The sequence below is a fragment of the Thermobia domestica genome, chromosome 18, assembly GCF_964235325.1.
Source record: "Thermobia domestica chromosome 18, izTheDome1.hap1.1, whole genome shotgun sequence".
NCBI lineage: Eukaryota > Metazoa > Arthropoda > Insecta > Zygentoma > Lepismatidae > Thermobia > Thermobia domestica.
In genome coordinates, this window is record NC_137471.1 from 20,211,257 (window position 1) to 20,236,092 (window position 24,836).

At 34.4% G+C, this 24,836-nt stretch overlaps 2 protein-coding genes and 1 long non-coding RNA gene across 5 annotated transcripts in view; 2 read left to right on the forward strand and 1 right to left on the reverse strand.

Moving 5' to 3' along the window:
• LOC145675708 (oxytocin receptor-like) overlaps window positions 1–24,836 on the reverse strand; it is a 431,243-nt gene that overhangs the window by 324,505 nt on the left and 81,902 nt on the right. Inside the window, exon 2 of the mRNA XM_081746323.1 lies at window positions 7,920–7,963. The gene's annotated coding sequence lies outside the window, so the exon portion shown is untranslated. The remainder of the gene's footprint in view (window positions 1–7,919; window positions 7,964–24,836) is intronic.
• On the forward strand, window positions 3,802–10,829 carry LOC145675036 (uncharacterized). Its single transcript, XM_081745403.1, has 2 exons — window positions 3,802–4,305; window positions 10,680–10,829. Exons 1-2 carry the CDS (start codon window positions 3,802–3,804, stop codon window positions 10,827–10,829), a joined length of 654 nt encoding a protein of 217 aa, XP_081601529.1.
• Window positions 12,791–24,836, forward strand: part of LOC145675709 (uncharacterized) — a 380,314-nt gene continuing 368,268 nt past the window's right edge. For all 3 annotated transcript variants that reach the window (XR_014129188.1, XR_014129190.1, XR_014129189.1), the window contains exon 1: window positions 12,791–13,207. This is a non-coding gene — a long non-coding RNA (uncharacterized LOC145675709). The remainder of the gene's footprint in view (window positions 13,208–24,836) is intronic.

Sequence of the window (24,836 nt, forward strand, 5' to 3'; positions counted from 1 at the left end):
GAAGAAGAAGAAGAAGAAAAGGAAAAAGTAGTATCTCCTATAAGGAAAAGGAAACGTGCCTGTAAACGTCCAGTATGGTCAAGGTGGAAACCGTAAACAAACAGTTAAGCAAGATTTACTACAACCCTTCACATCCTGCCTCGTTTTCAACTGTTAAAAATTGTGGATAGCTACAAAGAAGAAAATTCCTATACATTGTATAAGAAGATGGTTACTGCAACAAACAACATATACGTTACACAAACCTGTACGTCGTCGTTTTAAAAGAGATTTCTATGTAGTGAATAACATTGATGATGAGTGGGAAAGTGATATTAATGATCTTCAATCTCTTCATAAATTTAATGATGGATATCGTTATATTCTGACAGTGATAGATGTGTTCAGTCGATATGCATGGGCTGTGCCATTAAAATCTAAAAGTACAAATGATGTCTTAAAAGCATTGCAAATTGTGTTCAAAGATAGAAAACCGATTACATTCCGAACAGATAAAGGAAGTGAGTTTACTAATAAAACAATACAGAAGTACTTAGTGCACAACAAAATAAAACATATTACAACTAAAAATCCTGATATAAAAGCTAGTATTGTAGAACGTTTTAACAGAACTCTAAAAGAAAAAATGTGGAAGTATTTTACAAAGTATCAAACGTATAATTATTTAAATGTATTACCTCTTCTTGTGAAATCATACAATGAAGGTTATCATTCAAGTATAAAGATGTCACCTGCAAATGTTTCTCAAAATAACCTATTACAAGTATGGCATAATCAATATGATAATAAAATAAAGAAGAAGAAGAAGAATAATCAAAATTTCTCAAAACATCTTAAGATTGGTGATACAGTACGAATTAGTAAAACTAAACGTACATTTGATAAAGGATATATGCAAAATTGGACTTGGGAAATATTTAAAGTGAAGAAGATAATACCAAGAGATCCACCTGTTTATGAAATTGAAGATTTAAACAAGGAACCACTGGATGGATTATTTTACAGAGAGGAATTACAACCTGTGACGTTATCAAAGACATTTTACATAGATAAAATCATACGTACAAGAAGAAAAGGCAGCAGAAAAGAATATCTTGTTCATTGGAAAGGATATCCTTCTTCTTTCGATTCCTGGATACCTGCATCATCCGTAAAGAAGATCGAGAAGTACAATGGAACCTGATGGAGATTTTTACGTTACGCTTCCCAGTAATAGTTCTATGGAATATTTTCCTGACAACACCTTAACATCATACACTACGAAACTTCATCAAAGAATGGAATTCCATGAAAAGTGGGAAGTGGCTATTGTTGAAATTCATTATCCTCATTCAATATTAAATATTAATGACGAAAATAATAAAATTTTTTACAAACCTGCAAAAAGTGATGAATGGAAATTTATAACTATTCCTGTACGTTATTACACTGACATATCAGAATTGATAAAGATAATAAATACGTACAACAGATTCACAAATTTACATATTTCTTATACTCGTGAGAGTAATACCTGTTTTATACGACGTCTTCATAAAGACATAGATGTAGACGTTGCATTATCACCAAGTGTTAGTGCGATGTTGGGGTTTGATCCAAGCGTTGATTTAAAGGATATGCAACAAGGCCAAAGCATTCCAAATTTACGTTTAGGACTTCCATCTACAATGTATGTGTATTGTGATATAATTCAATCTGTATTTGTTGGAGATACAGTAGCACCATTATTACGTATCATAAATATGAATCCTGTGAATCATACATTTGGAAGTAGTGTTATAGAAATTTTTAATCCTCCACATTATGTGCCTATAGAGAAGATGCATTTTGAACACATCAAAATAGATATAAGAGATAGTACAGGCTCTCCACTGGCATTCACTTTCGGAACTGTATGCGTTAAACTACATTTTCGACCAGTGCGTCAACATCGACAAATATGAATAATCCATATTTACAATATTATCAAAAACAAGCTCTTTCTGGAACTGGAAACGTTTATGTTGGCTCCCCTTATCAAGTTGGACATGGTATTGGAAGTTTCCTTGGAGGATTATTTCGTTCTGTCATGCCATTAGTAAAACAAGGAGCTAAAACAGTAGGAAAGGAATTATTAAAATCTGGAGCAAACGTTATTACTGATGTCATCATCGACAATCAACCTATTAACGAATCCTTTCATCAACGAATGGGTGAAGCGAGATCCGTCTTGCAAGACAAAGCAAAAAATAAACTGAAATCTATGCTAGGATCTGGATATCAACGAAGGAAAAGAAGAATTACACATCATTCCATCTTTAACCCTTCACCATTACACATCATCAAGCGCAAGAAGAAGAAGGGCAAGAGGAAACGTACACAGAAAACAAAGAAAAATCAATCTTATAAGAAGAGGAAGTTATCACACGATATCTTTGATTAAATCATCACCATTATGGCTTTCTTACATCATCAATCCTGCGAGTGTGTAAAAAGTGAACTAGATATTTTCTCTACAAAACCAACGCAAACCAGTATATTGGATAATCATGTTGTTACATACAAACCAATAAGTTCACTAGCTGATAATGCTCCTATAGAGTTTGTCATCCCAGGAACAAGTGATGAATACATAGATCTACCACATACTCTTCTTTACATCGAAGCTCAAATCGTTAAGCCTGATGGATCAGCATTTGGTGAAAGTGATAAAGCTGTGGCTCCTATTAATGACTTTTTAAATTCTATGTTCAGTGAAGTGGAAGTGTATTTAAATAACAAACTGATTTCATTTCCATCTCATAATCATCCATATCGATCATACATTGAAAAACTGTTAAATTATGATGATTCTGCTAAAAATACTCATCTTCAATGTGCATTCTGGTTTCAAGATACTGCTGGACATATGGATGCAACATCTAGTGGTAATAAAGGATTTCAACAACGTTATGAATTAACAAAAAAAAGTGCAAAATTCGACATGCTTGGACATCTTCATTGTGATATTTTTAATCAAGATAAATTTTTAATCCAAGGAGTAGAATTACGTCTCAAGTTAATTCCTGCAAAGCCAAACTTTTGTCTCATCGCTAGTGATGCGTCTGTTGAGGCTAAAGTGAACATTTTAGACGCTGCTTTACATATTAAAAAGATTAATGTTAGTCCTACAATAAAACTAGCACATAACAAGCTTCTACAATCAACAACAGCCAAATATCCTCTCACAAGAGTGCAAATGAAGTCATTCGTCATTCCAAAGGATCTTCAATCAAAAACAATTGATAATTTATTTATGGGAGTATTACCAACTCGAGTGATTGTGGCGTTTACACAAAATGATGCCTATACAGGAACAATAACTTCAAATCCATTTCATTTCAAACATTTTGACATCAATTTCTTCTCTCTATACATTGATGGAAAACCTGTACCTTCAAAACCATTACAACCAATTTTCGAAAACAACCTCTATGTTTCCTCATATCATACCTTATTCTGTGGATCAGGCATTCACTTTTCCAATCATGGCAACAATATTCCTCGCCTTGACTTTCCTCAAGGATACACTATCTTTGTTTTCGACATTACTCAAGATGGAGAAGCCAGCGCTGTGCAGCATTGGAATCTTATACGTCATGGGTGTGTTCGTCTGGAAGTTCATTTTACGAAGCCTCTACCAGCACCTATCTCCTGCATTGTGTATGGAGAATTCCAATCTCTCTTAGAAGTGGATCATCAGAGGAACATCATCATGGATTTTTAAAGGTACGTTATTTAAATATCATATCATATATGTACATGTCTGCATTTTTATACATGATGTCCTCTACACTAGATTTATTGAATGCTTTGCAAACAAATTCTTTATTTCACAATCATTTCGTTGGCGTATATGCAGCCAATGAATTACCAGCACATGTTCCACTACCTGCAGCTATCATCATAAATACAGATCCCTCGAACAAACTTGGCACACACTGGATTTCCGTATATATTCATACTGATGGCCGTGCCCATTACTTCGATACATTTGGATTTCCTCCATATGTAATGCATCATATTCAATTTCTACGTAGAAATTCCACTTCTTATACATTTAATAATAAACAAATTCAAAGTGTGAAATCGTCCCTATGTGGACATTATTCATATCTTTTCCTATGCTTCAAAGCTAAAGGAAAGTCCTTAAATGAATTTCATTACACTTTCTCATCAACTCCAGAAAAAAATGATCGTCGCTTGCTGTATTTACTTCTACAGGTAATCATATCTTCATTCTTCTTCTTCGTTTGTTTTGATTACTTTCTTTTCATATTATTGCAGGTAGCCATTTCTTCTTCTTCTTCTTCTTTATTATAATGTGTTTGTATGTATTATTATTTCTTCATGATTATAGATAAAATAAATTTTAAGTTTGTTTTTCAATTTTTTTTCATTTCAGAGAGTAAAAGATCGTCATCGTGTGTATGGACATCATCTTCAATGTAAAGATTGACTTCTATCTACGTTTCATCATCAACATCAACAGCAGTAGTATCATCAGTGAACAGTATATGGCAGTTATGAAGTTATCAACACATGTACAATGGAAACAAAATCTAACGTTCTTTTAAAATGTACTATACCTACCGTCGTTTTAATTGTGTAAATAGTTTCATCAACAATAAACACTTTGTATTATTTTTTCTCTTTGAAAACAAATGTTTTATTTCTTATTTTCTCCGTTTCCTAACAAACAAATATGTTTTATGATCAGTTATGTAATTAAATACACATATCATAAAACATATTTTTAAGTCATTGAATTAAAGAATTTAAAAAAAAAGATTCTAAAACTGATTTTTAATTCAATGATGTAATCATATAGCTACATAATAATAATAATGAATTCAAATACTTAATCAGTTATTCTTTCGTAAATTAAATCAAGTATGTGAATTCAATATTATTATTATTATGATAGGACTTTTGTTTTTTAAAATTTTAATATTAATTATTTTAGTTCCTTTTTTAAAAATTAAAAAAAAGTCATATCATACTTAAGACAATGTTGTATAATAATAATAATTTCAAATACTAATTTTTATTTTAACATTCATTTCAAGAATTTGAATTCATTATTATTATTATTATACGTATCACTTATAATATACGAGGAAAAAAATATGTTAGGATTTTTTTCTTATAAAAAACTTTAAAATCCTATCATATTGAGGTGTATGAAACGAACACAAAACACACACACAAATAAAACATTTCACTTTTCACTATATATATTTTTTATTACATTTAATATTACGTTCTTTAGCATACATGAAAAAAACAAATCAATTTCTCCTTCTTTATGAAGAGTCGTTCACTTCATTGATACCCTCCGAAGGCTGAGTTTCGGTTTCCCCCCACCATGGCTGTGTCGATACACTATCAAATAAATCAGCCATAATTGAATCTATGAGTTTTTGTTTGCAAAATACTTTCATTTCCAATTTTAATCGTTCACCATCAATGTTCACATCACTGTTCTTATCAAGAGAGACACTTGGAAAACTAATGTTCATACCATTAATAATACTCTGTTCATCTACACAGGTATGGATTCCGGCAAGTCCTCTGCATGTAAGACACTGCAATTGTACATGATTACGAATAGTATCTGTACACAAGTCAAAATATTCACGTAGCACAACACTACAAACTTTACTGTTTTTCACAGCATGTTCAATACACGGTAATATTTCCAAGAAATAAAGCCAATCACTTGAAGTTAAGTACACAGTGTTTCGAGGAGCATGAAGTGTTCCTTTCTTCTCTAACATCACTAATTTTTCACCCATTAGTTTTCGCACCACCAGTTCGTTTTTTCGACCAAGAGATTTTATAAATGTAATTTCCACTTGAGAATTTAAATAGTCCGTAACAAATGGGGTTAAATGTACAAGTTTCTCCCACTCTGCCAAATTTAACTCCACTCCAAACACAAGTCCTTTGCCAACACGAATCACTGGTTCAAATGTATCACTATCCAGTCCGATACAAATTAATTTGGTTTTCATTGAATTAAGTCCATATTCAACATTTAACAAGTACTCTTTCTTGGTATCCATAGTTGACGCACAAGCACTCAAAGACATGTTACTCCAGTCGCTGGTTAGCACAGAATAACGACACTATGCATACAGATGACTGCGCATGCATGAAGAGGAGGGGCGAAGAGGAAAATTCATGTTTCATCTTGTTTGTACATGTCACCATACACTTACGATGAGTAAACCAGCTCAGTAAATTCAAGATCGTGCATGTTACGTCCAGATACATTAATCTTCATTCCTTTATATATTAAACAGACATTCCCACTTTGTAAATACGTTAATAATGCACCATTATCTGCTTCCAATTTTTCAGTACAACGTCCAGGTAAAATCACTTTTTCACCTCCTTCAAATGTCACACAGGCCTTCCTACCATATACCGTTGTAATTATCTCACAGTTTACAATACGAAATGGTACTCCAATCTCCAAATCTCGCATTTTTGTAAAGGGTACCATTGATGGCTTATTAAGCTTATCTAATAAACTCATTGACGATGACATCTTTAAATTTTTGACGTTTCTTCCTTTGCAACAGCTGCTAACAGAATGATCTACACAAGCACATACGTTCCGCTTACGCTCTTCGCAGGAGGGGTGGGGGGTTTGGGGATTCAGATTATTAGCCAATAAACGACAAGAACACGAAAAAGGCATGTTTTATCTTGCTTTTTACATCTGGTAGGCGGCCAAGACTATGAGCATAGCAACAGCAAAACAACATTTTCCCACGGGCTTCTGTGGTAACCGTAAAAGGATATGTACATAGCAACTAAAGAGGAGTAGGGGGTAACGGGGATTCAAATAAACCAAAATTTTCCCACGCGCTTCTGTACTACCCGTAAAAGGCTATGAACATAGCAACTAAAGGCTTGTCGAAACTTGCCTCCCAATTCCAGGAAATGGTATCGATTTCTAGGAAAACAAGATAATTTTTTGCTGACTCGGCCATCTATCCGCGGGGATATCTACTGAAGCCTTCCTGGAAAAGTTGAAGACGAAAATTTTTTGGAAAATGGAAGAGGAAAACCTTCCTGTAAATGCGGAAGATGAAAATTTTCCGAAAAACGGAAGACGGAAAATTTTCTTGAAAAGTAGAAAACGAAAATCTTCCTGGAAAAGAGGGAGACGGAATTTTTTTCGGAAAAGCGGAAAACGGAAAATTTTCCACAAAAGCAGAAGAAGAAAACCTTCCTGGGAAAGCCGAAGAGGAAATTTCCGGAAAACGGGAAATTTTTCGGAAAACGGAAGGCAGAGAATTTTCTAGAAAAGTAGAAAACGGAAAATTTTCGGGAAAAGCGGAAGACGTAAAATGTGATTTCCGGAAACCGGAAAATCATTTTGCCAGAAATGGCCATTCCTGAAATGAAGTCGAGTGCTTTCAATCCCTTTTAGATGAAATTCTGCATACGCCACTGTTAAACAACGTTACATTTTTCTTGTATCCCTCACTGCTTACACATGTGTATATCTTTGAGGAGAATTTGGTGGAAATGTTGGTGAAGAACACACACACCGAAACAATATGTGTTTTAAGAGTGAAGTAAGTAAAAAAAGAAAAAAGAAAAGAAAGAGAAAAGAAACACATGTCAAGCAATCCTTGTCTTACCCAACTCTTTGTTTTACCACAAAACCACAAGCGCAAACCGCAAATTCTATTATACTCAGTACTATACATAAAATATTCATACAGATGCTACCATAATCTTGTTATGTATATGTGAAAGGAACAAAACACACAAATTTGAATTATATTTAAGTGAGCAACATTGAAACACATTGTGGCAAATCGTATGTTTCTATTCTCCACTAAGAAAGCTAGAGGTCAACAGTATGAAATATTGCTTACCTATTTGCGTTTTCTTGTCTTAGTTATTGGATAGGCAAACGTTTCTGAAAAGAATAACAAAATTAAAATTAAAATTAAGCAAATAGCCATAGCAGACGAAGCCCATTATGTTATCCCGAATGTGACAATTTTTCAGAATTATGCAAAGTTTGGAGTTGCATGGTATTCATCATAGGCGGCGCAACAGTAAGTGCAGTGGGTGCAGCTGCACCCACATTAACTTTGATTTTCAGATTTCCTACAATAATCCTTTCAATTTTGTATCTGTATTGTTTCCTATGTTTGGATATATTTGAGTGGGTTCTTAAGTCTCTCATAAGCTACTTGCTATTATGCCGTGTTTTTCTATTTTTTTTTTTGAGTAAAACTTAGGGATTATTTTTGAGATCTTAAGGCTCAATAGTGCAGAACATTCTGGCAAGAATGTTGGGATGTGTTGTTCTATTCTAGCCTGCACCCACATTACCAAAATTCTGGCGCCGCCTATAGTATTCAGTAAAAATTTGATCTGTAAGACAATTATATCGATCCTTTGGTGCGAGATCATACTCGTAGTTTAGAGCCTGTTTTGAAACATGAATATTAGATCACACAGACACGATAAACATTAAAAAAAAAAAAACCTTGACAAAAGCAGTGTTGCCAACATATTCGGTTGTTGAACATGCAACAAAGAAAGCATCTACCTTAAGGGACAAATTAGCTGATTATTCTTTGAGTGCAGAAAGGTACTGTAGAAAATTGTGACCAGGCATTATGACATTTTGCAACGAGTTGTTAATAGCATTATACCAGGCGTACTGTAGGTAACAAAATAAGTTGTGATTCATAAGTTTCTTGTAATATTTATGAAGTAACTTAGTTTTGGAAAGTATTTGATATTGAAAATGTTAATTCAAGAAATGTATAGTGTCATGAGTTGACAGGTAGTAACATTTGTAATGAGGTAAAACAAATAGTCATCTTACACACTATCGAAATGTTGCCCAAAAATGTATATTTAGTTCTTCCCATGCAGTTTTACTATATGGATCCATAGTATAAGTAGTAGTAGAAACGGGTTAGAAGTCCCGCAGGGGTTTGTAAGGTTCTGTTCTTGACATAAAATGAGCAAATTAAAGACTTCCCCAAATTTTTTTTCGTAGATTTTACAATCTGTGGATCTGTATAGTAAAACTGCGCAGTTTTGCCATAAAAAACAAAGGAGACTGGTAGATCACGTGGGGACATTAGCTATGCATGGATATTTTTCAATTGCACAAATAAAATCCTCAGTTTTCACTTTATTGTCTATCAGTTTGCCTAAGTCCTGCATTTTGTCTTCTCCTCTGGTTTTCTTCACTGCATTTCCGCCCATCACCTTCATTTTCACTTGCCATTTTCTCCTGAATCAAAAGAAACAACCAACACTGCACAGCGTGGCAATATATTGCGTTCTGATGAGTCACAGAGCAAGCGCTTATGATCAAACAACTCTTGAACCTGCTACTGGTGGCGCCACCAGTGGCCTAGTGTAATACGCTACGTTAAGAGCAATCGCCCAAGTGTGTCCTGCGCCACCAATGGTTGCCCGGGCAGATGTTCAGCTTGTCCACCAGTCGTTCACCGATTTCTTGATGGCGGCACCAGTTGTCCTTGTATAATAGACTCTGTATACTTCAATGTCCCTCCACGTCCTCCGTCCACTGGTTGCTCCACCGGTGGCGTAATCAGTCGCCTAATGTAATAGGTCTCTAACATTTCTAAAACTCTAAAATTTTAGAAGTTCAAGTTAAAAAACAGCACTCTGAAGCGGATGAAAATTCTTCTGAAACTAAATCGATGACGTAATAGCAGATGCAGTTGGTTTTGAACGGAAAATCTTAAAGAGATTTTTTTTTCTTTTTAGTAAGTTAACGAAGCCTCTGCTACAAACACCGATGAAATTAACTTTCTCCTAATTCAATTAATGAAACAAGATTCTCACTCCCACTCCCCTATTCCTCTTTTTTTTAAAAAAAAAAAGTTTTCCTACTGCTGTGAGACACGAATTCTGAGAAAAACCGAACAACACGGAACTTCTTCCCTATGAACAAGAATACAGCTGCTACGACAATTAGTTTCTTTGGTTACAATATCTCTGCGAATATAACAAATTGGTATGTAGATATATACCTATACAATGCATATTCACATACTTTGGCTTCATGTGAACAAATTTCTCATAAGTGAAAACATACAGAGTACTTAACAAATGAAAGTGAAATACAATATGTTAACTTTGAACTTTTATAAAACTTCTAACATTCAGGAGCACGTGAAAGGTATGAAGCCAAAGTAATGTAATCATAGCACAGAGTATCCATTTCTTACTTGATTTTTTATCTAATCTAATCTAATCTAATAATAATAATAATAATAATAATAATAATAATAATAATAATAATAATAATAATAATAATAATAATAATAATAATAATGATAATAATAAAAAATTATTTGTCCTCTTGTCATACCCATTATCTTGTAGTATTATCTTTTTTATGAATAAGCGTCACGTATACGCTGACACAGTTCCTTTTAATAATCAGAATTGTAATACACTTTTAGAAAGTAGGAGGGAAAAAACAGAAAAGAGGGGGAAAGAAGAGAGAGAGAGAGAAGTGGAAGAAAAGAAGAGAGAAAAGAGGAAAAATAAGAGAGAAGAGGAACAACAGAAGAGAGAAGAGGGAGCAAAGAGAGAAAAGAGGTAGAAAATAAGAGAGAAAAGAGGAAGAACAGAAGAGAGAAAAGAGAGAAAATAAAAAAGAGAAGAAGAAGAAAATAAAAGAGAAGATGGAGAAAAAGAAGAGAGAGAAGGAGAAAATAAAAGAGAAGAGGGAGAAAAGAAGAGAGATGAGGGAAAAGGGAAAGAGAGGAGGAAGAAAATAAGAAAAAAAAGAGGAAAGGAAAAAAGAGGAGAAGAGAAAGAAAATAAGGGAAAAGAGGGGGACAGAAGAGAGAAAAGGGGAAAAATAAGACAGAGAAGAGAGAAGAGGAGGAAAGAAGAGGGAGAAAGAAGGGAGAGAAGAGGAAGAAATAAGAGAGAAGAGGAAGAAAATAAGAGAGAAAAGGGGGAAAGAGAGAGAAAAGGAAGAAGAGAAGAAAGAAGAGGAAGAAAATAAGAGAGAAGAAAGGAAAGAAGAGAGAGAAGAGGAAGAAAATGAGATTAGGGCAGGTTAAGAAGAAAACGGAATAAAGGTCCTAAAAATGCTGCAAAACACTCTATTCTCATCTGGAAGCAACATTTTACACATTGCAGGGGGTCACAGTGCCTCAGCGGAAGAGCACTTACCCTCGGTGCCTGGAGTTTTAGGTTCAATCTCCGGCCAAATAAGCTTGTGGTGTAAAACATCGTGTCCGTGGGTTTTCTTGGACTACTCCAGTTTCCTTCCATTTCTCATTCCATCAATTATTCCATTATTATTCACTGGCTTTATCATCGCATCCCTTAGGCTAACAGGTATAATGGTGGGATGTTAAACTGAAACATTAAATTTTGATCTGAGAATATTGAATTCATAAATGTGATTTGGTTCAGTTATAAAGGTTGACACCAAATATAAACACATTACTATTTCCAAAATTTCGATCATTCCCATCTATGTAATTGCGATCCATTCGTATCCTTAAAAAATCTTTCGAGTTTGTGTTTCTAAAATGTCGAACAATTAGTATCTCTAAAATTTGACATCTTTTGAATATCTAAAATTTTGATAATCCGTATTACTGAAATTTAAATTCATTCGTATTGCTAAAATCTCATTCTACTTGTGTCTAGAAGTTCGATCAATTAGAACATCCTCAATTTAACTCATTAGTATTTCTAAAATGAATATCTATACCAGGTCAAAATTTTGATACATTCATATTCCTCAGTTTTGTTTTTTCTCTAAAATTTTGAGTAATTAGTATCTCTAAAATTTGATTCATTTATGTCTTTAAAATTTCCATTTTTCCGATTTCTAAAATCTTTTTTTCCCTTTAATCTGTTAAAATGCGCCTAAAATTTCGTTTGTCTGTGCAAAATTGCTAACAATTAATATCTCTTGAAATAATTTATTTTTATCTTGTGTGTTATTATTTTGACTGTTTGTATCAAAATGAAATTTCGATCTATTCATGTTTCTATATTTTTTTTGTTTTGTTTTATGTCTCTAAAAATTTCGTGCAATTAATATCTGTGAAAAGTTTGATCCGTTCGAATCTCTAAAATTTCTGTTCTTGTGATCTCTAAAATTTTGATCCTATCTCTAAATTTCATGACAAAGTGGTCTTTGCAACACTCCAGTTTGTGGCGAATGAACTTCTATGATGGTAGAAAATATACCATGGTGCATATGTGGGGGCACGGTGGCTCATTGGTAGAGCGCTTATCTTTCGTGCGCAGGGTCTTTTGTTCGATCTCCGGCCAAGTGAGATTGTGGTGGACAACTTCGTGTCCGTGGGTTTTCTCAAAGTAATTTACTCCCACTGTATCATTCCACCAATTCTTCAATTATAATTCACTTGCTCTAATTATCGTCTCCTTTAGCCTCAAGGGCATAATCGTGGGACGTCAAACTAAAAAAATATTCATTTTGACACACTGGAGGGGAAAGAATCCTTTTTCGCTCAAACACAGAAAAGTGTACTCCTAAAAATACTAACCCTAATGATTAGGGTAACCCAAAAGCATAAAAAGATAACAGTAATTTACAAATATGGTTGGTACCTTTGTGAGCGTGTGGGCCCCCTCACTCCCATTTCATTTTAATTTTCCCAGTTACCCTTGGCTGAAGTGGAATAAGGCTCCATGGATTATACGTCGACGCAAACTTTGTTAGTTTTATCTTTGTCAATGAGTTGGCAGTACTGTGAGTGGTGACTTGAACTTCTTGTTCGTCGGACAAAAGGATGTGATGTGGTCGTGACTTTATAAAAATATAGTGCCACAGAATCTAAAGTAATCTAGAAATACTTTTATTATTTTTAGTATTTTAATTATCTTATTTTAATGAAGAACACATTTAATCCTTTCTGATATATATATTCGTTGTAAAAACACTCATAGATATTTTTTTAAAAATATTTTCTCTGGCATGACTGGCGCAATCTTACTGACGCTAGAAGGACAACGCGCGAGAACTATTGTGCCAATGGACGCCATCGAAAAGAGAAGATGTACACAACTTACCACCGAAATCCAATGTTAATTTGGTGATCATTTGTATTATTGTGCCAACATATGTAATAGTGAAGTGCAGAAGTTACGTTATTTTGTTATTTAGGTAAGTTATAGTGAATTTCCACGAAAATGTATTAAAACAACTTAACTTATCTGAAACTAAGTAAAAGCACATTGTTTCAGTTCCTTGCAAACGTTGCTATTCAAGAACAAATACCAAATATAATATTGAATTTTACTTGTGTTCATGATAAAGTAATGTAGGTAAGACAAGGGATCAATTTACTTTATAGATTGTTAATCAGTGGCACCATAAGTAAGTACACGGTCGACTGTTCAGCCGGACAATGGAAATTGGAGCTAACCTAGAAAACCTGAAATCCGTTCAAAAAATGGGAAGAACATTCTAAAAGGATTGCCCTCCAAAATCTCTACTGACCCCCCCCCCCTTTTTCTGAAACCTCCAAAATCCAAGTGTGTGTGTGTGAATTAGTGTTCAGTGAATAAAATGTCCAAAGTAATCATGTTTTGTTAAGCAATCAGCCGGCTTCGTCGACATAGTATAAAATTCTGAATTAATTTTTCAAAATTCCTTTTTTTATTTTTTTTTATTCTCCAATAAAAATTCATGGGCTTGAATTTAATATGTTAAAATTATAAAAGGAAAAATCTAAAATACAAAACTTAAAGAGGTATCAATAATCTTCATATGAATCAAAACGCTGAAGTAAGTATGTATGCTGTATGTATAATGCTTGTGCTTAAGTAAACCAATATCATACATGTATTTTATTTCAGTTGTTTCACACTAGTTTCATACGCAAATCACTACTGGAACAATAAGAATATTTTACTTGGTATTGTAGAAATTGTGCGGATGTGGAGTGGGCGTGTCACCGAGCGTGGGTACGCGCATAGATTGACTTGGATCGAACCCATCTTAATTGATGATCTTGTGCAATTCTTCCCACAATCTCTAACCACTACTATACAGAAAAGAATTTTATATTCCGTTCCATCCGTCAGACCCACTATAAATGAAAACATTCAGTGTCCGAATGAAAGAATCATACCCAGTGAGGTCACAAAACAGGCGTACCAAACAAGACACGAACCCTACCGGTCATACCTTCAACATGGTTGTGGTTTTCTAAGGCTCCAGGAGGAACTAATTTTAAAATAGAAGAAGAAAACTTTCCGCCAACAATGAATAAACAAAGTTTTATTCTAAATGTAACTGCGCAGTTATGTATGATAATTCGAAATGTACAGAAAGTGCACAAGAACTCCACATGTGTACCTCTTGAACTTGAGCACTTTTGGTGGCATCTTTTACTTTTCCTTTTTGCATATATACACCTCCAAGAGGCACACAAGTGATAAAAAAACTGACTTCAGTAAAGTGTGTTTCTTCATAAGTGCATTAAGTAGAAAGTTCATTAAATATGAAAGAAACTGGTTGCATAAACTATTAATAAATAGATCAAGATATTTAGAATATTTAATGTATAGTAAATATTTTACATTATACACGATTTATGTTAAACAATGATTGAAATTAACAATAAAGCATAATTAAGCAAAAAATAAAGCATAATGTGCGTTGCTCTACTAATTATATTATATCAGATATTTAGTACAACTCAACTTTTATCGCAAAGGAATGGAAGAATTGTAAAACATACACAGAGAAGAAAACGTATTTGACGTTCGTAAAAACGTAGATTACATGCGTAAATCCTGTACTTTTTGGAGTTAAAGTACGACTATAACGTCCTGCAGGAAACTTATAACTGAAAACATATGTTTTACAATATCGCCCATAGAAGTGTTTCATCTATACGTACTTTCCGTATGATTATATATAAGCGGTAAGGATCTTATATACAGATAGACGTATATAACATATAGGTGACGTGTGTAACATACGAATACGTATGTAATATACGGAAAATTGTTACATGTCAGACATCCTGCAGCTGCATGACGTAACATCTAAACGGGAAAAAGGCAGCACGTATATGGATAATGTATGCTCCGTGTAGATTTCCGTAGTAAACATAAGGATTCCGTATATTTGTAAAATATACCGCTGTCCGGATAACGGATTTTTCTTAGTGTTGATTCATAAGTTAAAACACAAATTCTGGTGTCCATTTGCTTTTTAACAAGAGCTGACATAACTAACTTTAATTGGCTTTCCTTTTAGCTACAAAACTTGAAGTTTGGCAAAGAGAATTTTATTTTTTTTTTTTAAATCTATGTTAAGAAGAAAAAGAAGAATGCAACATACAAACAAACATTTTGACAGCCATAGAAAAAAAAAACAAGAAAAGAAACGAATGTTTTACTTTAAGACAACCTTGGCAATAGAATCGGAAATGTTTCGGTATGGTTTGGAGCTAGTCCAATGCAGAAGGAAAACCGAACACAATGGACTTTTCATGTCTTTTTACTTGGCAGTCGTTACATTGTTGAAACGTTAAGTAATCGTTATACTCAGAAGATGCAGAAAGCACGATATTCAAAAAACCAAGGTCGTTAGTCACTCTGACATTCCTAACATTTCAGCAGCAGTCAACAGGGAGTACATCTTCCCAAAAGCTAATGGTTACTGAAAATGCAAGAGCTGTACTTCCGAGCAGTGAATTGCAAATGCATCACAAGACGATAACAGTAAGTTCATGTTGTAAATCTGTAAAGCAAAAATGGAACTACTTTTGGGAGATCTTTTCAACCGTAGAAGATGAGAAATGAGTTTAGGACAGAAAAGTACATTTTTAGAGCGTTTTTCCGTGTTTTCCATATAAAATAAATTTAAAAAAAAAATTGGAAAAACGTGTAATGACGTTCTGCATTCTGATTTCTGCTTTGACAAAAAAAAAGAAAAAGAAAAAAAATAAAAAGTAACGAAAGATTACTTTTTCTTCTTACAATTTGCTATTACTGTAGTATTTACATCAATCTAAGGAGTATATGCGTCACTTTCAGGCGCGCACCCAGGTAATGTTGGGGTGGGTCCAAATTTTATTGGAAGGTCCAATACTACAGAACAATATCTCTATGTAGTATTAAAATGTTATTATTCTGCGCCCGAAAAGAAAATAAGTAAATGTTAAATTCTGCCACCTATAGTCCCAGAAAGAAATCTTTTTCAGTTTAACGTTGCACGATTATGTCCTTTAGGCTAAGGGAGACGATAATTAAGGCAAGTGAATGATAATGGAAGAATTTGTGGAATGAGAATGTTGGAGGAAACGGGAGTACCCCGAGAAAACCCAGGAAAACTCGATGTTGTTCACTACAAACTTGATGACCCGGAATAGAACCAGGGACCCCATGCATCAAAGGTAAGTGCTCTACCAATGAGCGACTGTCTTAAGAAAAGAAAGAGTACAAATGAACTGTTAAGATCACATTTTAAAGTAGACCAATCATTTCTCTGCTAAAAAAAAAAGTATAGTTCTAATACGAAACTGTACAAATTTATGTCTAGTTGCGGAAGGGAAAGGTCCGGCCCCTGTGGAACTTCCGCATCCTTAACAGCACAATTACATAGCAGGCATATGCCTATCATGTTCCCTCAGGTACATGGGAATGTGTCCAGTATGTGCCTTATGTACCTCTGAGAGAGATATCACATGGATGGCAGGTGATAGTCACAGTCTATGTCTGCCCCTACGCACATGCCTGTCATGTACGTGGGGAACGTGCCTAGCATGTTCTAGGTATGATCTCCAGGCCGTAAGCGTAACTGAACCACAAAATTACTTCCCCCAAAATATGTTAAATCACCTATATGCGTAATATGTTTACATTAAGGTGAGTCTAAAAAACGTTTTAAACAAGTAAAAAAATATGTACCCCAGGGTGGGCGCGAACCACCAATCTTTTAATTACCAGCCGAGTGCTCTTCTGACTTGGCCACGAAGGCGATGAAAAGAACGTCGCTTGTAGAGGAATAAATAATTGAGGTCTTTTGAATTTGGCTAATCAGAGTGCTCCTTTAACCGCGTATATTCGACGATAACCGTTGGGGATCAAATAAAATCTGCTCGCTGTATAATTTTATAACAAAATGACGAATGTCTATTTACTTTCTTCCATATTCACTTTCAAATGATCGGCGACAGTTGCCATCTAATAAAGTTGATGCGTTTGTTGCTTCTAGTACACAATCACTTAGAAAAAAGAAGCTACAAATTCATCAAATGTGGGAGATGAATTTAGAACACCTAAATGGCGCATGTCTCGCACATCTTGTGCTGTTAGGGTATCTGAAACAGTATGTACCTAAAGGACGTACCTAGAACATAACAGATATATGTCCCAAGTGACGACATAAAAACAAATGATCGTTAAAGTGCAAAACTGAGCCAGGTATATATACGCTATATTTGTGGTACATAGTTGCAAATATCAATTAGGTGTAACAAGTACCTAAAACTGTAGGTAGCTGAAGTACATACTTAGCGCATGGATATCATAAGTGCCAAGTGTCGGATACCTAAAAAGTAGCTTGGACACCTAAATGGCACATGACTAGCACATCTTGTGCTGTTGGGAATGGGTACACCCCTGGTCACTGTCAGCAGCAGACAAACGACAGTCCAGCAGAATAAAAACTATTAAGTATTATTGGGAACAAACAACACAGTTTTTAACAAAAACAATCGTTTTGTTCAATTGTCTCGAAAATTATGCATGTAAATGTACCCTCAACCACGAAATTTTGTTTCGAGAATTGAATCGGTCACTGCATAAAGGTCACATGTGACACCTTGGGTGGAATTGAGTTTTTGGTGAATTCGTTACCTACAATTGTAACTCTACCATTCTGAACAAGACATGGTATAGCCTTCTAAAAAGGGGACGTGGGGCTGGAAAATGAGTGACATATAAAAATAATTGAAAACGACTGATATTATGTAGTATATAATGCATAGTTTTCGGAGTTGCTGAGATGAATAGTGATGCCGTTTAAAGTCCAAATTCAGCACCAATTGGCATGTAAAGGAGAAAGGATGGAAGAGTTGACATTATGGAACTTATATCATTTTCCTTTTAATGAAATGCGTATCCTAAGGTAGGAAGAGGTTAAAATACTTTCTATAAACCTATTATCGTTGAGTTAGGATTTTAGAGTTTCAATGTGATTGAAATAGTATTACAAGTGGGAAAAGGGATTGCAAATATAGCTTCTTAATATTTTTCCTAATACCTTATTATTACTGTAAAAATAAATGCAGTTTCAGTTAGTTTTTAGCTGTAAAACATCAGATCATGAAGGGGTAAGTACGTACAGTATTCATGCTGACCTTTGTTTTCATTTATTTTGAAAATGATATTTTAGAAAATTAAAATTAATATGACTTTCTCTTAAGTTTAACTTTTAGGCTCGATATCTTGATGGAAGAAAAACGTATTTCTTTATATATATATATATATATATATATATATATATATATATATATATATATATGTGTGTGTGTGTGTGTGTGTGTGTGTGTGTGTGTATGTGGGTGGGTGGGCGTGTGAATCAATAACTTTATAAGATTCTTTTGTGGAAACTTTCTTCATATATATATCGTTTTTTTTTTTCTTTGACTCAAAACTAGAAGTTTTAGACAAAAGCGTTACAACAAAATCTTACAGTGTTGCAGGAAGTATAGATATAAATGCAGTAGATTCTTCAAATTCCTTTTGCCCCTTCTTTCGAAGAGAAGCTAAAATTCCTTGCATTCTGTAGCAAATCCAAGCTTCTTATTCTTCACTGGACGTAACAGAAATGGCGCCAGAGTAAGATTTATTCATTTCAGAATGAGGAACTTTGATGCTCTTCCGAAGAACAAGAAAGAAGGATTGAATCACCGTGTAGTAAGACAGGGGTGCCCACAAAGGGGGGCTATGACGCAAACTGCGTCATTGAAATATTTGGGGGGGGGGGTTAAAAATGTATATAAATATGTTTGAGGGGGTGTAAAAATTAATCGAAAAAATTTTTTTCATGGAGGAACACCTACGGATATACAATTGAGGGGGGGTGCGTCATGGACATGAGGGGGGGTGGGCACCACTGAGTAAGATATACCACTTCTAGTATCAATCACAGTTGTTTTGTTTAAAGCAAAATGTTTAAAACATACGATTAAAACTTGTTTTAAACAATTGATTTCGTTTAAAACAAATATTATATACGTTTTAAACATTTTGTTTTAAACACGTGTATCTTTTAAGGCTTATTTTAAACATTTTTTATTTTTATTTTATTTTATTTTTGTAAACAAAATCTGACAGAGGAAGAAAAATTGCCAAAAAGTGTTCCACATTCAGTAGGCCATTTTCTTCCCATGTGAATATTTTGATTTTTCATGGCTACAGCAGGTCACTGTGGTGATCTACAATTTATTTTGTTTTTCTCTTGTTTTATTTTTTTTTTTTTTTTGAGTTTATTGTTTTGTTTAAATGCTTTCCAGTTAACTTGCGAAAATGTTTAGCAGTCAAAAGTTGGACTACTTGTAGAAATGATGGAAAAAAATAAATAAAACAAATATCTTGGAAACAAGTTTTTGTGTTGTATTCAAAAAAACAAACAAAGGTTTTCTTGTTAAATTACAGTTCTGAAATTAACATATCTCAGGCATTCGTTGATACAGTTCATGTTGGTTACCAGTTTTCGTACAACTTGGAATCGCTTAACATCAGTTTTATGGGAAGAAAAATTAGTGGTTCCAATTTCAAAATTAGTGGTTCGAATCCCATTTTTAACAATAAGCCCTGTCTCATATTGCATTGCTACTGATGCGAAACTGTAATCAATCAAACTAAACAAATTAATTTTATGCGTTTCGAACAAACTTGAGTTGCAGGATAAATTTGGCTTCAACATTTTTTTAAAAAAATAATTTTAGATATGGCATGTTCAGAGCACAATGGATCCAAGGGTCCAACCATTTTCAAAAAGGTTCATTTTTGCTCTGCAAACATAGTATCTTCGTAGCTAAGAGTCAGAAATAAATGAAACAAAAACCACGTGAAGGGGTGTGGTGTGGGCTAGAGTTTCATAGGACAACCGCTAGACAAGGGCGTTTCTGGAATGGGGGAATAGGAGGGCTAATCTCCCCTTCCCTGCTCATAAATTTAAGATATTAACATTATATTGTGTACGCTGCACCGTGGGAAGGCTAACGAGTCAAGCTTCGAATGTTATAGTCAGTGATGTATAATTGCGTTAAATAAATGCAGGGTGTGTCAAAAAGAATAAACTGACGGAAAACGTCAGATCTTCGCAACCACAAATTCGAAACGAAAGAAAGAATAATTACGTGATAAGGTTCAATTTAGAGTTTTATATGATTGCCGCTAGAGAGGGACGTCTGTTTAAAGGTCACCTGGCCCCCTTATCCTGAATTTCAGATTTTGGCGACAGTAATACAGATTTAGAAATCCTTTGCTAGCAAAGTCCAACAGAACAAATTTGAAGTCCTTATTGTATTTATTTGAAATTTGAAAGAATACGAATTTTGATCAGTTATAATCCATTTCCATTGGCCGTAAGAAACTATAGGCCTACATTTTTTTTAAGGATTCCAAAGATGGCTCTACCTTCGAGTTCCGTGAATGCTTAAAATTCTGGATATTGAGCCTAAGCAAGTTTTCAGTTCTGATCATCTGTATTTCCTCCGTATTTACTCGGTGAAAGACCCTCAAACTTGTTCTATATTGGACTTTGCTTATCAAAAGGTTTCTAAAACTGGCTTACTGCCCCCAAAATGTGAAATTCAGTTTGGGAATAGGGGCAGCTGCCCTCTCCCCCCCACTGACACCCCTGTCTAGCGGCTTGTCATATGAAACTAGTCCAGGCCCTTTCACGTGGTTTCATTTCATTTATTTCAGACTCTTTTGACTGTGAAGATATTACGTTTTGAAATAGAATTCATTTGCTGAGCAAAACTGAGCCTTACTGAAAATGGACTTCTTGGATCCATTAGGTTCTGAATGCCCCAAATATTACTTTTCTTCAATACAATTATTGACTTAAAAAAAACAACCAATGCGTAGGCTTGCAGAAAATATTCTAAAGTTAGCAGAACATGAAGTGTTCTTCAAACAATACTTTTCGATAATTTATTAATTAAAATAATTTTATTAGGGTCAGTGTTCCAAAATAGCAATCAAATTTTGCAACTAAAATTTCACCCGCCTCCAGATGACCAATTGAGTAAAAAAATGTGCACACATGTGTATAATTCCTATAACAATGCAAATATTTGAGCCAAATACCGCAAAGAATGTCATGATAAATCCAATGGTCATTTGAAAGTCATTTTACAAACCACTAGTGCCAAACAAATGAAATTAGGTAAAAAAAAATGAAAATGTGTGTTATCAGTACGGAAATAGAAAGTCAGCTTATGAAACCAATATGGACACTCAAAAATAATTTCCAAAATCGCTGGTGCTTCAAAAACGAAGTTTGATATATTAACGTACATTATCATTAGTGGACTACGAAAATATTATTTATTTTAGTAATTCACCTTGAATCCAATATGGCTAACAAAAATTCATTTAATAAAACTGTATAACATTTAAAAACATTTTTTAGTCAAACGTATTTATTTCTGTTATCTATGTTGCGCTAAACGGTATATACAGGATCAATCTGTGGTACCGGTTGCAAGTAAAGAGCAAAAAAGTCTTAACAAATAAGTTATTACACGATTTTAAAATAAAACACAACAACACACTGAGCAAAGCTATGTGATAATATGTAAAAAGAAGAAAAACACGCAATCACGTAACCGTTTCGACACAATCTGGAGAAGGAGTGGAAGTCTGATGAAGACACAGTTATTGTGTCGAAACTGTTACGTGAATACGTGTTTTTTTTTTTTTTTTTTTTACATATTATCACGTAGCCTTGCTCAGTTTGTTGCTGTGTTTTAGTACAAAATGGAAACAAGGCACGATAGAATAGTTATAGATTTTAAAATATATGTTAAAATCATGTTTTAAACTGTTCAAAATGTTTAAAACATGTTTTTTCCCCTTATTTGTTTTAAAACATGTATATAACATTTTAAATATCGTTTTCATGTTTTAAACACATGTTTTGCTCTTTCTAAAAATAAAAAAAACAATATTTTTTTCCAACCCTGGTTTCAATAGAGCAGTGGTTTTCAACCTGAGAAGCGAGCAAAGGGGCGCAAGATACTGACAGAAATAAAGTACATTAATTACAAAATTTAACATGTTGCAATAAAAGGTGTTAAATACTTAAGTAAGAGCAGAAGTCCCATTAACAACAGAACTGGTTAAAAAAAAATAGTATTGCAATACAATGGCGGTGTACAGAAGTTTCTCTGGAAACAAACAAAAATTGAATTATTATTATTATTATTATTATTATTATTATTATTATTATTATTAAACGGTGTCCCACAAAGAAGGCAACTTTTGAAATACCCGCGATTTCTGTTCTAGTAAGTTGGCAGCACTGAACATTACAAGATTTTCATTCGTTGTCTTTGTGGTTAATACTCATGGAGCGACGATTAGCGCATGGTTGTCATTTGTCTTCTGAACAAGTAGGCGTACAGAACAGCGTGTTGTCATAGTGAAAACTTATTACAAAGTTTATTGTCCACAACCGAACCGTTTTTTTTTAATTTTCAATGTTAGCAAATTAGTATCATCACAGTCGATCGTTCCTGCCCGTACAGAAAACAGTTGACGATCATTCGGCGTTTCGTGAGTACTAACCACAAAGACAACCAATGAAAATCCTGTAACGTTCAGTGCTTCCAACTTACTAGAACACAAACGGCGGTCACTTCAAAAGTTGCGTTGTTTTTGGGACACCCTCTGTTACTGCTGTATCTCTGTTTTAATCGGCTTAATAATCTGACGACCGTCTCTGACTAGTGCCGATTATTTGAAGGTTTTTTCTTCTCCAAAGAACTTCCTGAACATATGACAAGCGTCTAGGATTACTGTTTTTGTTTTTTTTTGTAAGTTTGTTAGAAGATGCTTTGTGTTTTGCTAAATCTAGGCTATAAGGAGGACGCTGAATTTTCCCCGAAGTCTTTCACTGCATTCTTGGCAATAACAGCCGTGTGTAGTAGAGCATTATTATGCAGTAGTGAACTCAACGCACAGACCGGTTCAAATGTCTTTCTCCAACGAAATGACGCAGCTAAACAGTTGAAAAAGATACATTAATTCTTCCATAAATAGCATTATATGTCAGGAACGGCTTATTGGCAGTGGCACGGCATGTAAGCCTCATGCTGGAAACTGTTGAAAACACCCTCGTTATTTGTTTCCAGTTGTAGAAGGTTTACATGTTCCGTAGCGCATTGGTCTTAAGATAATAAATATAATAATTTGGCCTTACGATAATTGAGTAGAGTTGGTCTGAACCCAGATAGTATTGAATCAAAGTTCAATAGAGAAGCAAATACAAATAAGTACCTTTTTGTATGAGTCTTCAACAATACAGTGGCCATAAGACAACAATGACATAGCATTAAGATTAATGTTTGTGTGGTCAAATAACAGAGAAACTATGGTGGAACTGTTTTCCTTTACTGAACCAACCACTGCAGGAGTTACATATTGGAAAATAATTATTTGTAATTAAGGCATATTATCTTCGTTAACTCCCCTTTGAAAAAAAATTCAGAGGAGAGCAATAAATGTGAACACACAAAAAAGAAAACATTTCTGATAGACAAACTGCTATCTTAATACAATTATTTAAATAAATGGTTATAAAAGCATGTATTGTGTATTGTGTATTGTAAATGTATGAATAAAAGCATATGTTCTTTTCTCTCTCTCTCTCTTAAATTTATCAAAGTGAACTTAAAGGGGCTTACCATAGCAGGCTTAATGGTATAAATCCGGGCTATTTTTAACTAATGTTTCAGCATGACGGTGCATCTCCCCACTGGCTACATCATGTTCAAGATTGTTTCGGCCAACATTGTTCGAAGTTGACTAATACTGTGGTCAACTCGCTCCCTCGATATAACTTTATGTGGTTTCTTAATGTGAGGCTGTGTAAAGGAAATAATCTCAAGAGAAAGGTGAGGTATAACTATAATCTCTGAGAAGTCGTTAACGAAGCCTTCGATTGTGTATTACAGAATTTTCTGGGAAATTGAACTACAATTTGGGCACCCTGAAGTACTCAATGGCGGACATACTTACTATGTTGTATAAAACTACCATTTCTAATATTTGAGGCATGCAAGTTTTATGTTGTACATCGTGGTTTTATTTTGTATGGTTGATTAGTTCGGTTAGAGTTTAGCATCCCTTTCATCAGCGAGGCTATATGAGACGCGGACCGACTATATGATACGTAGGATCCGAACCACACAAGTCTCCGCAGCAATCGAATACAGGTTTCAAGCACTGCAGGCGCGTAGGCCAACTATATAATTACAAGGTAGCGCAAGTTTCATTCTGGAAGCAACCTGAAATCTGTATTTCATTTTTGGACCCTCTGTAAGTTTTTTATATTACATTTTGCACGAAGTGTTCATTGCTTTATTGCGCTCCTTCGTGGCTAAGCGGTTAGCGTATGCGCCTTTGGTGTGGGAGACCCGGTTTCGATTAGCGGCGGAAGCTCATGTGGTTCGGATTCCACGTTAAACAGTACGTCCACGTCTCATATAGCCTCGTTTCTGAACGGGACGTTAAAACTCAAAACTCCAATCATT